We start from the raw sequence: 16,036 nt of genomic DNA, 5'->3' as shown, positions 1-16,036 counted from the left end.
CATGCATCCATGCACTGCAGGCATTGGTTCTTATGTCTCCTCATCTCATGCATCCATGCACTGCGGGCATTGGTTCTTTTGCCTCCTCATCTCATGCATCCATGCACTGCAGGCATTGGTTCTTATGCCTCCTCATCTCATGCATCCATGCACTGCAGGCATTGGTTCTTATGCCTCCTCATCTCATGCATCCATGCGCTGCGGGCATTGGTTCTTTTGCCTCCTCATCTCATGCATCCATGCACTGCAGGCATTGGTTCTTATGCCTCCTCATCTCATGCATCTATGCACTGAAGGCATTGGTTCTTATGCCTCCTCATCTCATGCATCCACGTGCTGCGTTCATTGGTTCTTATGTCTCCTCATCTCATGCATCCACGTGCTGCGGGTATTGGTTCTTATGCCTCCTCATCTCATGCATCCACGTGCTGCGGGCATTGGTTCTTATGCCTCCTCATCTCATGCATCCACGTGCTGCGGGCATTGATTCTTATGTCTCCTCATCTCATGCATCCATGCGCTGTGAGCATTGGTTCTTATGTCTCCTCATCTCATGCATCCACGTGCTGCGGGTATTGGTTCTTATGCCTCCTCATCTCATGCATCCACGTGCTGCGGGCATTGGTTCTTATGCCTCCTCATCTCATGCATCCACGTGCTGCGGGCATTGGTTCTTATGTCTCCTCATCTTATGCATCCACGTGCTGCGTTCATTGGTTCTTATGTCTCCTCATCTCATGCATCCACGTGCTGCGGGTATTGGTTCTTATGCCTCCTCATCTCATGCATCCACGTGCTGCGGGCATTGGTTCTTATGCCTCCTCATCTCATGCATCCACGTGCTGCGGGCATTGATTCTTATGCCTCCTCATCTTATGCATCCACGTGCTGCGTTCATTGGTTCTTTTGTCTCTTCATCTCATGGATCCATGCGCTGCGGGCATTGGTTCTTATGTCTCCTCATCTCATGCATCCATGCGCTGCGGGCATTGGGTCTTTTGTCTTCTTCTCTCATTCCCACCTTCTACTTTTTTTCTAGAGAGTGATGATTCTGGGTGACTTCAACGCGGAGGGATCATATGTTTCAAAGAAAAAAATGAAGAATATTCGTCTGAGGGAGGACACCAGCTTCCACTGGCTGATCTGTGACGATCAAGACACAACCGCGTCCAAAACAACGGATTGCTCTTATGACCGGTAAGGTGGTCACGCCCGCAGGGCTTTCATCACGCTTCCAAGACTTCAGCTCAGTCTGGAGTGAGTATAAACACTATCATTGGGTTCTTTGCTGATGAGATGTCTCATCCTGCACTCATGTTCTGGCCTCCTTGGTTTCAAGATGGTTTCCCAACACTGACTGAGGGCTCAGTATTTTTGGTGTGCTGGGCAGGAGAGGAAGCCCGGGCCACCCTGAGGGTCTGCTTTATTTATTCAAGCATTCTTCCAATTGCTTTCAATTTGAACCCAAGGTGAGGCCTTCTGGGGTTCATAGAAACCTTCTGGAGACATCTCTTTTTACTATAGATTGTATACATCAGGCAGTGAATGGAGCAGGGTAGACACACAAATGAATTCCATATAGCTGTCCCTCTGGTCTTACGTTTTGCGGATCCAGGTGTAAGGCTGCGTATATCTGTGGGTTGGAGGCCTTGTTAGTTAGTTCTCAATACAACACTTCCAGAAGGACAGAGCGCTTGAAACTACCGCCCTAACAGGAATAGGGCCCACTCAAGTTTCAATACCCAGGGTGCCCTTGGCATGTTCTCAAGCCAGCAGCTTTTGTCCAGTGAAATGATTTAGAAGCCAGGCTGTCCGTCTCAGATTTTAAAAATCATGCAAGCCCATGGGAGTTGCTCCCTGTCTTTTAGATTCTTGTCAACGCGGAGCAGTGCGTTGATGTCAGCGGACACCCAAAGCATACCCCTATGCTGATTCTGAATGGCTATTTCTCTCTCAATCCAGGCCGCGCGGTGACCAGGAGTAGCAGAGGGTTCTTGTCAGAAGCGCATCTCTTACCTGTACACCTGTGGGAAGAGTGCCTTGCAGTTCTCCCAGAGAAAGGTCTGTTCAGACCCTCATAACTGGGGTCCTTGTACTTCATCATGCCTGGAACATGCATGATGGATGGATGCCCATAAGGTGTGTGCGGGTGTGGGATTGTGCGTGTAACTGGACTGTTGAATACTTTGATCCCCTTGCTTCAGAGGGTGATGGGCTGTTTAGGTCCGCCTCAGACAACTCCCCTCTACACCTGCACACTGTGATGTCCCTGAAACTAATGTATCTGGTTGATGGGGGAGGTCTCGAGCCACTTAGATTTATAGCGGGTTCTCCCCACCAAAGCAACCCCCTACCCCTCCTCACCCTTGACGCCCAGTCTATTTGCTATGTTGTGGCAATCTCCCCAGACAATGTAGAATCTAGGTGAGGCAAGCACACATCCCACCTGAGGCAGCTCAGGCTGGTTTTAGTGGGAACACCAAGGCTTTAGAAAACTGCAGCCCAACTGGTTGGATCTGGTAGTCTGCTTGTCCACAAGACAAGTGTGTGCCCTAAACCAGTCATCCAGTACAAGGCTCACCCTCGTCAGTCAAACCCTGAGGCGCCTTGTCCCTCTGTGCAAGGAAGGAAGAGTGTTGGACCAGGAGTTGGGCCTCTGTGCTGTTGCTGTTGTCTCTCCAGATGGCCTAAGTTGGGTAAACCTGCAGAATCAGCTGTTTGAGATCAGGAGACAAGACAGGTCTAACGACCGGTATGAGGAGCTGAACTGGGCTTAACCAGAGGAGTGACCTGAGCCAAGATGGCTGGAAGGACCATCCTGGGGCATCACAAGGAACCGACACTACAAGAGCTGGAAGATCACCCTTGACCAGCTGACCAGCAGAAGCAAGAGGCATCTGGGTCAAGCAGTTTCTCCATTGCCTTTACAATCAAGAAGGTTGAGCCTTCATTGTACATTACTCTCTCTGTGCCCTGAGAGGGGCCTGTACCAACCCCACTAGCTATCCAGTGCGATCCGGAAGCAGTCAGTCATTACCCCTAGTGTGGTGCCTGCTGATATTGGTCGGCACAGCATATTTTGAATATATAGGGGCAGATTTACAAGGCACTTGCGCCACGTTTACGCCGCCTTGCCTGACGCAACAGCAGCGTAAACGTGGCGCATCCCTGCGAGGCATTTACAACGTGACGCATCTAGGGAGATGCGTCACGTTATAAAGCCCAGCGCCACAATGGAGGCGTTCCCACGCAGGGTGGGCGTTCCGGCGCCTGTGCGCCTCGCAAAAGTGCCTGCGTGAAATCTACAAGATTTCACGCAGGCACTTCCGCGACGCTGCTACGTCAATTCCTTACGCCTGCTTGAAGCAGGCGTATGGACTGACGCAACATGTTAAGTATTGGGTGGCCCTGAACATTGCTGGAGTTGCGTCGCTCTTGCGACGCGACTCCAGCGATGCACCGCCCTTACGTCACGAGATGCATCACGCATCTGTCTACCCTTGCGCCACGGCACGCCGCATTGTAAATGCGGCGCATCTGCCGTGACGCAAGGGTAGTTTTGTGTGACGCATTTGTTCTGCCGCATCCCTGCTGATATGCAGAGATGCGCCAGAACTCATACTTATTCCCCAAAGTCCTTTGAAACACTGCTCTAGCCTTAATGGGGCCGATTCACAGAACTAACTTAAGACAAAATCCTAAACTTACTACTTTTGGTATTCACAGAAGTTAGGATTTTGTCTTAAGTTTGGCTTAAGACAAACTTAAGACAGAGTTAAGACAGACCTAAGACAAAATCCTAACTTAAGTCTGTCTTAAGTCTGTCTTAAAACAAACTTAAGACAAAATCCTAACTTCTGTGAATACCAAAAGAAGTACGTTTAGGATTTTGTCTTAAGTTAGTTCTGTGAATCAGGCCCTAGAATTCCAGAGAAATCATTTGGTCGAGCCTTGGTCACCATTGTCCTAAAGAGACACCTCCACGCAGGATCTCGTTTGGGGACCGCGTTTAGAGGAATGTTGACGCGATTAGTGAAGCACAAGGATTGCGATCCCTGATCGATGACCTGCCATTACTAAGGGCCCTTATTTGACTCCAGTATCTTTACACACTGAGTCCATATAGGTCTAATTTAGTTTTATGGACACATTTCACAGTAAAGTCCAAAAGTGTTACATTTCCTGACTAATGGGGTTTCCTTTGCTTTTCTCTTAGGATCGTGGTCCAAAACGAGATGTACGAGGGGATCGTTCCCAACTCAGCGAAGCCGTTCAACTTCCAGGAAGAATATGATTTGACGGATGAAGAGGTTAGTAGTGCCGCGAGCCTGGTGAAGCACCTATCGATGTCTATAAAAAGGTCAGGTATTCATTGGTACGGCTGCGTGGGAGGAGGGGCCAGCGCTTCGAGATGTTTCCGCTTATTCTTCATGCAATGCATTCTCGCACTGAAAAGAAACTATTTCAAGTCTGAAGGGACCATTTATGAACAACAACACGTTACTTCTAAGGGTAGTACATTTTCTCCCAGTCTGGTGTGTCTCTATGTACATAAGACACAACAAGAGTAGACCCATCGTGGTGGTATTTCCCACATGATGAAATACCACCACGAGGGTGGTCTGATGGGACTTGTTCTAGCTACTGATTGGGCTTCAGTCAAGCAATAATACTTGCTGACATACACACACACCTGCCTATTTCACTGTCTCCGTCATGGTTACACGCCATTCCTTGACCTGGTCTACTCTTGTTGTGTCTTATGTTGTGATTAGGGGTATGAGTAGACAGGTCATTAAATAATTCCCCTTGACCCTCCACACGTTTTTGTTTTGAGTGTCTCTATGTACAACAGTTTGAACAGCGGCACATTTGGACTAACACTTCCTACCATGAGCACATAAAGTTATGGCGCAGATAAATCGATGATGTGTTTTTCCTATGGCACGGCTCGAAGGACTGGCTCAACAAACAAAACTTATGTTTGAGGTTTACACTGACAATGAGTAATCATAAATCCCCTTTTCTAGAGCTAAAGATTGGGTCAGAGGGGAACACTGACAACAGCAGTATACACCAAGCCCAACGATAAGAACAGACTGCTGCACTTTAACAGCGCCCACCCTCATGCACTTAGAGGAAACCTACCAGAAGGTCTATTCTTTCGAACAAGGCGCAACTGCTCGGATCTTGTTGATTACAGAGTTGAGACTAATTTATTGAGAAAGACACTGATGGAGAGAGACTACCATAGCAGCCTAGTAATGGAAGCAGAAAAGAGAGCCAGGTATAGCCACAGAGACACTTTGTTTGCAGATAACAATAAAGTGGAACCACACCACTTAATGTGTGTAGGCACCAACACCAACGCCTCTAATGCCGTAAAAAGTACCATAACTAAGAATTGGCGTATACAAAATAGCAGTGACCTCAATGTCGAGCTCCATATGTTTTCCTTTCAACATAGCACTGGCATCAGAGACAGAGTTGTCCACACAAGACCTAGAAGAAGGGACAAACAGGAGGAGAACAAATTATGAGGTCTACCAGAAGCAAGGGGTCCACTGTCCGTGTGCTTACTACACACACCACTAGCATTTATCAAGAACTAGAGCACCCCAGGGAACATACAGATAGTAACTCGGTCAAAGGAATATCGCTGATTGTGCGACCCAGTGGACTAAAAGATGTAGGAATGTCTACTAGAAAAGATGAAGAGAGGATTGGTGAACGTCGACGCACTGTTAGGTGTAAACGCAGAGCAACAAGTTGGGCACGATGGAAATGACCTGAGATGGACAGCAATGAGAGACAGGGACAGAAGGGGAATATGACTAAAGCCCTTCTGGAATGTGAGCAAAGGTGGCCTATAGATTGAGAACCCATCAAAATGGCCTCAATTATGACATTTATTTGGGTTTCACTGAATGGGGAGGCTCAAAGAGCCCTGCATTCCCTCTGTGAACTTCCATAGGATGAACAGCTTACAGAGAAGGGATATAAGACATGCTGCTCAATTGCTTTAGGGTGGGGCTAGTGACAGGAGGACTGTGAACAATGTTTAATACAATAGATAAAAATTATATTAAAATGTACTTTAGAATAGTGAATACTCTATATCATGAAGTTAGGGCATTGTTTTTTGTAAAAGAGTACTGTTACACAATAATGAGTAAGAACAATGCTATTTGCAGCATCTGTATTTGTATAAAAAGAGTGATAGCATACGTAGAAAAATTTGGGAATGGGTTGTGCCCGGTGACTATAGGATGTGTCAATGGGATTCCACCGGTAACGAGATGCTCACAAGAGTGCTCGAGGAACCACAATTCCAACTAGCATCGCAGTGAAGAACACATCTTCGCGTACAAGATGTACATATGTTAAGACTATAGACATATGCATGGTAACCAAAAGAAAAATAAAATTCCCATAATCCAGGAGACACATACGTAGAAGGACACAAACGGCCTGGATGACATAGCAGCACGCAGCGAGCTGCAATCGCAATGAATCCTGGAAAAACACAGGCTACTTCTCAGTAGCCACTACAAACGGGACAGAGAATAGAGGAAATTAGTGTAAAGAAAGCTCTGCGCCCTTGGAGTAGTGAATGGACTTCTAGATAAAGAGAGGGTCTCCTGCTTGTTAATCTTGTATTGTCTTAAGGAGCCCTGACCAGTAGGGCCAGGGATGCGGGATGCAGCGACGAACAGAGTGGGGTACTAACATTAGTCCTGATGAAGCCCGGACCCTGAGTGGCCTGCGGAAGGAGGGCTGAAACATGGCGACAATATTTAGGCTGCAAGTTATAACACTCACAGAGCATTTTTAAACATCTTGCGATGGCTCTTTTGGATACTGGAGCTCCTCTGTTTAGGACAAAAGAGGCAAAGAATTGTCTTGTCTTCCTGATGTCCTCTGCTCTCTTCTGGAAGCCCCTCCCCTTTTGTGTGAGGACCTTCTCTCCAAACTGTGCCTCCTTGCTTAATTTAAGTGCATGTAGCAATGCTTTGTGAAGGTGTGTAGGGAAGACCAGACATTCCGGGAGGAGAAAGGTCTCAGGGTGATAGACGAGCAGTGTTAAAGGTATCGCTGTAATTGGAAGGCAGGTTGCGGGCGGGGTCTGTTCTCCTTTCAAAGTTTCATGGAACATCACTTGAAAAGATGATACATGTTTATGGTACTTGAAACACACAAAAGGTGATAGGAGGCTGCTTGCGGTTTTTCTAACCACTGCCAATCGCTCCCGGAAGCATCCCTTTGCTCACCATGCCACCTCAGTTTGGACCCAGCCGCATGCAAATTATACTTGACCCTGCACCCAATGGGAACGGTCCAGCCCGGCTGCCAGGTCAGGTCCACCCTGGACCGGAACCAAGCAACCCGGGACCAGTATCATGTACCATCACCTTTCCGTGCCTGGATCCAACCGAGGTGAGCAAAATAACGAAGGGTTGGAGAGGTACCGCAAGCGATTTACAGTGGTAAGACTTATTGCAAGCAGCCTCTTTTGTGTGTTTCAGATATTTATAGTATCTCATTTACTCAGGTAGTTGTTGATTTGATTATACCAAAATCACACGTATTAGAGTACAGATGTTTTATTGTCTAGCACAGTCAATGTTGTATTATAAACTCCTGTAGTGGGTTTCTGCATATGTTGGTATTAAGACAAACTTCATTTTTTCTCTCCAGACTTTGGCCGTCAGCGATCACTACCCCATCGAGGTGGAACTAAAGACGCATACAAAGAAATAACTGGAGACCTCAACTTGGAGAACACTTTCTTTTTAAAGTAGAGTTTAGGTGCTTTTAAACGTGTAGTTTTAGGATTTTAAAAGGATTTATAGGAGTGTCCTCATGAAATGAAAGCGAATTGCATGTTCTCTTTGTGTGTCTTATGATTTAGAAAACTCAATATTTGTGGGTTAACAAAGAATTGAAATAGCATGTAAAACCCAAATCTTTTAGTTTTTTGGAAGTACAATTAGTGGAATGAACAAGCAAGCTCTCTTTCTGCACAACAGTCAGTGCCACAACCCATAGTACAAATCACATTGTTGTCTCGAGGGAAAAACCACTCCTGCCAAGTGCCTGGGGTAACAGCGTATGCGCTGCAAAGCAGTGACTCTGGGTCAAACGTACAACAGCACACGTGCAGTGTTGACACACCCTCACTAACATGAAATGATTACACACTTGTATAGCGCACGACTACCCGTAGGCATCTCGGCGCTTGTACGAATACCGCCGAGGAACCCTTCCTGGCCTTTCCCTGTGAGGAGCCCACTCCTGGGCACCCCCAGGGTGAAAGCCAGGCATCCTCAGCGTTGTTGGGGCTGTTGTGGAGATTAAGCAAGCTATTGCCCAGAGTCGCAGAGTGGGACCCATGATTAGAATAGGCACCGAGGCGAGAATTATCAGGTCCGAGAAATTGAGCCCAAGACCCGCAGAGGCAGGAATTGAACCCTGGTCCCGGGCCAGACCTCTGCATCAGGGTCTGCCGCTCTAACCATTGAGCCACATGCTGAGCAGGGATAACCCGGAAGTAAAAGAACTGCAGCCACCATTTTAAAATCTGGAAATCACACATTGCTTTGCTTGATCTTGTAACTAGTTAATATTAAGTTTGCTACAAACGGGGAATACAGCTAATGAATAATGCCACACAGCAGAAGACCACAACACTTGCAAGACACACAGTGAGCTGTTTTCTCCCCTTGAACAACTCGCAACAACAGCACAGTGGAAGGCAAAGTCACTCTTTAAAGATGGATGCACTTTTTACAGAGTCATGTGGTGGACCAGACCCCAGCAGAGCCCACGTGCATCAGAAAATCAAGGACTAATGGGAAAAAGCTGCAATTGGAGCAAATAGCAAATTTATGGATGACGTGAAACGGTACTACCTTATTACACACAGACGCATATTATTAAAAAAACACAGACTTGATCCTGAAATACCAACAGTTGTAAGTCAAGCTTCAGAACTTCCTGAGGTGTCCTCCAAGATTGCGGTCGTCAAGGAGCTGCAGGAGGCCATCTGAAGACTGGCTGGGGGATCTCTTCGGCTTCGTATAAAGGACTAGTGTGTTGCTCTCTCAACACTGGGACAGTTTTATCTGTACAATCATTTTAATGTATCGCGTCCACCTGACGTATCCCACATGCAAGAGACCCGGCAGCCTGACCTGTTGAAACATACCTTGATTTCCGTGTGCATCCTCCCTTTGGTCTTTCCACTTTTAGCCACCCTGTTACGGTGCAGAGGAGCAGCTCAGTGGGTTAGTGTGGCTGTTGTAGGGAGGTTTGGGTATCCTTGCAGTCTCAGGTTTGAATCCCTCCAGGGCTGGGACCTGCTTTAGGCACTCTACTGAGGTGATGGTCTGGAAGAGTACCCTAGTGATGGGAGAGGAAGGGCTTTCCTCCGGCTCACCCGGCTCTATCTCGCCTCAGCTTGTGGCACCTTTGAGCAGTCCACCTGTTGACTGCTGGTGTCAGCGAATGTGCGGTCAGGGGGGATTGTGGACTGATTGTGGTGGCTTACAGAGTTCTATGTTGATTTCCTGGGGCCTCATTTATGAAAAGTGACGCACCGCTGCGTGAAAACAGCGATGATTCACTTTTTACTGCGCTCTCCCTGCGACATGATTGATGCGTCATATTTATAATATGACGCATCATGTCGCAAGGAGTTACAGATACGTCAGTATTTCTGACGTATTTGTAGGCGCAAAAGTGACGCATTGCTGGAGTGTGTCACAAAAGTGACGCAACTCCAGCAATGCTTCCTTTCACATGGGGAAAGCCCCATGTGAAGGGGCTTGCGTCAATCTTACGCCTGCTGTGAGGCAGGCGCAAGATTTTGACGCAACAGCGTCCTAAAAGTGATGCAGTGAAATCTCATAGATTTCACTGCGTCACTATTACGAGGCTTTTTGCGGGTGAACGCCCCCTCTGCATACATTATACCTGATGCAGGTATAATGTAGCGCAGGGGTTTAAAAAGTGACGCATCGACCTAGATGCGGCACTTTTTAAATATGGCGCAACAAGGCGCATTTTTCTGGTGCGTCACAAAAAGTGACGCAACAAGGCGCAAAACTGACGTAAGGCCTCATAAATGAGGCCCCTGGAGCTCAATATGAACGTCTCCATCCATGAATCTCTCGCTAACCCCAGACTGTCATTTCACCCGCACACCGATAGTGAGCAGACCTGACATTAACACTAAGCTGTCTCTTCTGGGGTGCAGCCACCATTGTAAAAGACCTTGACTAAGAGTACGTACGTATGAGCCTGATGTACATGTCGGCGGACGGGTTACTCCCTCACAATGGTGACGGCTGATCCGTCCACCGAAATATAAATCCCCTTCTGTCCTGTGGGATTTATATTTCAGCGGATGGGATATCCGTCACCGTTGTGATGGCGTAACCCGTCCACCGATATCTAAATCAGGCTCTATATCTTGTCAATGGTGTGTCCCAAACCTGCACCTGACACGGAGCAGAGGGGACACAGAAGGACACGATAACAACAACGGCGAAAGCTGCCTCACAACATACCGACACTTGGCAAATGACCTAAGAACAACTCAATAAAGATACCAAAGTCCCCTAACAGATACCCCTTCGAGGGTTGGAATTATCACCTCAAGGAAGAAAAAGGAACACTCGAGGAGAATAGCCTTGAAAAAGTCAAGGGTTACATTCCCTATTGACGAAACACGTGTTGGCTGTAACATCGATCAAAATAAAAACAACACCTGCGGAACAACCTGACTGACAAGGACCTCAAAATTTATTTGTTTTGCTTGCATAACCTATGTATGAGTGGAATACACATATGCAAATCTGCGCTAATATTGTAACGTGTGCTAAGGAGTGTTCAAGTGTCCCAAACCTTGCTACGACTAATAGTTGAGGAACCACTGAATCATTGGAAACTGGATTCTGTGAACATTTTCATTGCTGATTGTATCTTTTTTGAGCCTTCTGTGCTTCACAAGAGTTCAAACGTGGGGATACAGGTTCATGTTTCACCACATGAAGCATGACGCTCTCCTTGTACCTTACACTGACTTCTAGAAAAAGCTAGCGTGCACCGTAAATTCCTTGGTCTCACATACACTACTCTGGGCCTCATTACGAGTTGTCCGTTATTTGATTAAGTCACCCCTTCTCCAGGGGCAGAAAGTGAAGGAGGGGAGAGAGGGGGGGTTTGGTGGATTAATGCATCTACTACAAGAGACGTTATTCCAAAGCTGGGTCTTAGGTTCGAATACTGCAGGTCAACCCAGCATTTCATCCTGACCCATGAGGATGAAAGTGCTGCCTAAAATATACCTATTACGTTAAAATGTTTTTGCGATTGTGGTTTTAAACTTTCTACTCCTTATTAGAACACTCGAATGATGAGAGCGCCATTAAAGACAATGGAGCAGCTCCGGGCTCATAACGGCAGGTACAAGCCTGGCGCGCCAACATTCCAATGTTTGGCTTTCTGTTTCTTCCTTTTTAATTTAGAACATTCTACATTTAACAGGGGAAATGTTCTAATAGCCTTAAAGCCCTTCTGCCTCAGGCTATACCCGTAGTGAAAGGCCCTCAGCCTCGTTAATGGCCCTTCTCTGTGGCTCGGGCCTATAACTTGGGTCAGGGCCTTTAAGCACCGGTATAGCCCTTTGCGGTGCGCTCTAATCATATATTCATAATCTGACGTCCTACTGTTACCATGCAAGTTCTTTTATTAACAATGCTGAACACTTATTGTCAACATGTCACAAACTGCACCACTCACTGGCCCTTAAGTAATATATGCTAATACCCACTGGCCCTTAAGTAATATATGCTAATACCCACTGGCCCTTAAGTAACATATGCTAATACCCACTGGCCCTTAAGTAATATATGCTAATACCCACTGGCCCTTAAGTAATATATGCCATCACACACTGGCCCTTAAGTAATATATGCTAATACCCACTGGCCCTTAAGTAATATATGCCATCACACACTGGCCCTTAAGTAATATATGCTAATACCCACTGGTCCTTAAAAATAGCTGTTATTATTACTCGACTCATTCTCATGCCTTTAATTGCCCCTGGAAGGGTGAATGGTTATGTCAGCTCAGGCAAGACTCAAAGATGTAATCTGGAAGTTGTACATACTTCTGGTTTGCAAATTATTCTCAGGTGTGAGACATCACTGATTGTTTTTTCTAATATTAATTGTGCAATATATGAACGGTTTTTACTTAAAATCAATGTCTAAATTCTGCTGAATTACATGGTATACACGGGTAACATTTCATATTTAATATCACACATTGTTCCGCAATACATTGTTTTACTTAATGAAGACTGTTCATTACACAATTTTATAACTTGTGATATTTCTTTATTAATAAATATATTTGTACTAATACAACGGTTTTTATGCTTTATAAAGGACCATTTTCCACAATACAGCTGCTTCAGGTAAATTTTGTGGAGTACATTGAGGTACATAAAGAGACAGAATGGGTTCTCATTTATGGCCCGTGAGACGAGCGGGACACAATAAGTCTTTCCACATTCACCGCATGTGTACAGATGTTCCGGTCTGTGTTCACTGATGGCATCTCAGAGGTCATGATGGATTAAAACTCTGTGCAAATATACAATGCACTCAATGATGGCCTTGTTGGGGTAATGAGACAGGGGAGCACTTCAAACATTCAATGCAGCGGTACAGATTATCCGGTCTGTGTTCACTGGTGAACCCTCAGAGTTGCACCCTGTACATATAAGTAGAATACTAAGATTCATTCATTGATGGCCGTGGGCTAATGTGAGACAGAGCTCTTCCCACATTCTCTGCATGTGTAAGTATGCTCCTGTCTGTGTTCATTGATCACGCCTCAGAGTTGATGACACGTTAAACCTCTGCACTTATAAGCACATACAGCGGCGGATCCGACCGTATGGCAGAGGAGCGTCACCCCCCCCCAGCAGTGTAAACAAAATTAAAATAAAACAATAATAAACCATGTTTTATTATCATTTTATTTTGTGTCCCAGAGTCTTGAGGGTGGGGCCAGAGGAATAACACGCACCCACGGGGCGTGGTATGCACTGTTATCAGTGTGCATGACAGTTTGACCAGCCGCCTCAGACCGGACAAACCGTCATGTTCACTTTGCATGTTCTCCGCACAGGCTGCATTACAGGTGCTCAGACCAATCACAACGCTGCACTGCAGCATTGTGATTGGCTCAGGTGAGCCTGTGTGCTTTCTGCTTCCGGCCAGAGCAAAGCGACAACAACGAGGGATAACGAAAAGAGATGCCGTAGCGGCAGCAAGGAAATAAGTTAATTTTTTGGGTCATGTTGAACCTAATGCTGACACACAACTCTAATGCTGACAATGTGTTCACACCTTTCATGCTCATGACGAGCTCAGCTCGTCATGAGCCATGGAACGCTCACACACAGGAATAATTCCCCTGCTGTGCTAAGCGTTCCACGGGAACGGGTGCAGCTGTGACGAGCTCAGCTCGTCATGAGCACCGGAGCCCAGCTCTCTGAGCTCGTCATGAGCATGGGGGCGCTGTGCGCGCCCCCCAGCACAGCGGGGGAATTACACCCTGCAGCAAAGGGGTTAATAGTCCCTCCTTCATGGCTGCACCATTCGATGATCTCCCTTAACCTACAATGCCTGTTACACTCAGTACAAAGCAACCTACACCGCAACGAAAAGCCTCTGCCTGGATATTTCTAATCCAGAAACCGTGCATCATCTTGATATTACGCCTCTACCACACCCTACTCGTCACAGCCGCTCCTTTCAGAACCAGAAAAACACCAGGATCAAATTTACAACATATGGCTGAACTAGAGCTTTGGTGAGGTTGAACCACCATAGTCTTGAGCATCAATGGCGACAATCATGGACAAACCAGGATAAGATGCTCTGCAAGGGAAACAGGAGGAACCACCGCATTCCATGAAAGAAAAGAAGTTTCTACCTTGCCAAACACATAGTAGGAAGATTTTTAACATTTATCAGGAGATAGCAAATCCAGAAGCTTTGAGGAACAGCCTTTTTTGGCACAAAGATTTTCTGCTGCTCTGCAAACAAACATTTACCAAGATCTGTGAACGTTGAAACATCACTGCATCCTCCAGTGAGCCCACATGTGACTCGTAGTTCCTTCACCTCCTGCTTCGAGTCGCTAAAGGAGAAGCATGATGGAAAGTATAAGAAGCAACACTCTAACCTTCCAGCTGAACCCTGTACAGCGACGAGCGTGACGCCATTCTCGCAGAGCGGCGAGCGTGACGCCATTCTCGCAGAGCGGCGAGCGTGACGCCATTCTCGCAGAGCGGTGAGCGTGACGCCATTCTCTTAAGGCATCTCACAGCCCTGTTCACAGCCTCCTTTCTGCACAGAGTCGTGCTGGTCTCTTTGAAACATGCCACCATCATGGCTGTGCTAAAGGAACCATCCACCAACCTGAAGGGTTGACCAACCCCCGGCGAAGAAGACTCCCAACTCTGAAAAGATCAAGCAAATGTAGCGTAGAAGGCAGCAACAATAATGCGTCAAATTGAATCTAAATAGAATTAAACATAAACTTAATTTAATACATTGCACAATCGCCCTGTTTGAGTTTCTTGACACAAGTAGAGAGGACAAGCTTCCAAAGTTAGGCGGAATAGGTCTGTTTTCAAGAGTTGGTGAAATCTCAAAAGATTCAGGGGCATATTACGAACCAATAGAGATATTTTTTGTCTCTAACTTGTTTAGAGACAAAAATTATCGCCGCAAATCGGCGATTTTTATCGCAGATAAACCTTGCTATTAGCAAGGTTTATCGCAAATGCGATAAAAAACGGCCGCAATGCATGAATATCGCTGAAAAGTCAGCGATATTCATGCATTATCGAGCAAATGCTCTTAGCCATGTTATCCACCTCCCATTGGATAACATGGCTAAGAACTGCTCCTGGGCAAGTGTTAGCTTTTGGAGATATTCGCGCTTAGCGCGAATATCTCCAAAAGTTGGTAATAGGAGATAGCGATGTTAGCGACTGTTTTCAGTCGCTAACATCTTGGCACGCCCACTTTGCATGTCATTAGTGATAAATATCACTGACATGCAAAGCGGGGCCCAAGATGGTCACTATCTCCTATTAGCTGTTGCTAACTGGTGTTAGCGACAGCTTGGTAATAGGGAGATCATTTTATCTCCGCTTTCTTGGCTTTTAAAGCCAAAAAAGCGGAGATAAAGCCCCTTGATAATATGCCCCTCAGTTTGGCGAAGATGGGCAGAGGCAGGATGCTTGAGCATTTTGCAGTAAGAAATGCAAACGTTGAGACACCCAAGTGTGATTTCTTGATTCTGGCAATGATGATCGAATAGGAATTACAAGAACAAGGCGGGGGAGGGCTAGAGGGTGTGTTTTCCCTTAAAAAGAGGGATAATTTAGGATATTGGAGAAGGGTGATGAATCACTTAGCCACAGAAAGAGGGGGCCTGGAAAGTGGCACGCTTGCAGGTTGAAAGCCAATGGAGAGCTTCGAAGAGAGGGAAACGTCTGGAGGTCCTATTGCAATTGAAGACGAGGCGTGGCTGTGTTTGGATCAGTTGAAGTTTGTGCAGAACTTCAGGAAGGCCGAAGAACAGAGGGGCATATTATCAAGGGGGTTTATCTCCGCTTTTTTGGCTTTAAAAGCCAAGAAAGCGGAGATAACATTATCTCCCTATTACCAAGCTGTCGCTAACACCAGTTAGTGACAGCTAATAGGAGATAGCAACCATCTTGGGCCCCGCTTTGCATGTCAGTGATATTTATCACTAATGACATGCAAAGTGGGCGTGCCAAGATGTTAGCGACTGGAAACAGTCGCTAACATCGCTATCTCCTATTACCAACTTTTGGAGATATTCGCGCTAAGCGCGAATATCTCCAAAAGCTAACACCTGCCCTGAGCAGTTCTTCACCATGTTATCCAATGGGAGCTGGATAACATGGCTAAGAGCA

General features: G+C 46.3%; 1 protein-coding gene across 1 annotated transcript in view; it reads left to right on the top strand.

The window, feature by feature from the left end:
• LOC144782486 (deoxyribonuclease gamma-like) overlaps window positions 1-12,437 on the top strand; it is a 128,835-nt gene extending 116,398 nt beyond the window's left edge. Inside the window, exons 7-9 of the mRNA XM_078661872.1 lie at window positions 1,040-1,197; window positions 4,217-4,310; window positions 7,699-12,437. Of these exons, the coding sequence (XP_078517998.1) occupies window positions 1,040-1,197; window positions 4,217-4,310; window positions 7,699-7,761 (315 nt within the window). The 3' untranslated portion in view covers window positions 7,762-12,437. The remainder of the gene's footprint in view (window positions 1-1,039; window positions 1,198-4,216; window positions 4,311-7,698) is intronic.
• The last annotated feature ends 3,599 nt before the right edge of the window (window positions 12,438-16,036 follow it).

The sequence above is a fragment of the Lissotriton helveticus genome, chromosome 9 (assembly GCF_964261635.1).
Source record: "Lissotriton helveticus chromosome 9, aLisHel1.1, whole genome shotgun sequence".
Lineage (NCBI taxonomy): Eukaryota > Metazoa > Chordata > Amphibia > Caudata > Salamandridae > Lissotriton > Lissotriton helveticus.
The sequence above is the reverse complement of the archived record's forward strand: the minus strand, read 5'-3'. Positions and strand labels throughout refer to the sequence as shown.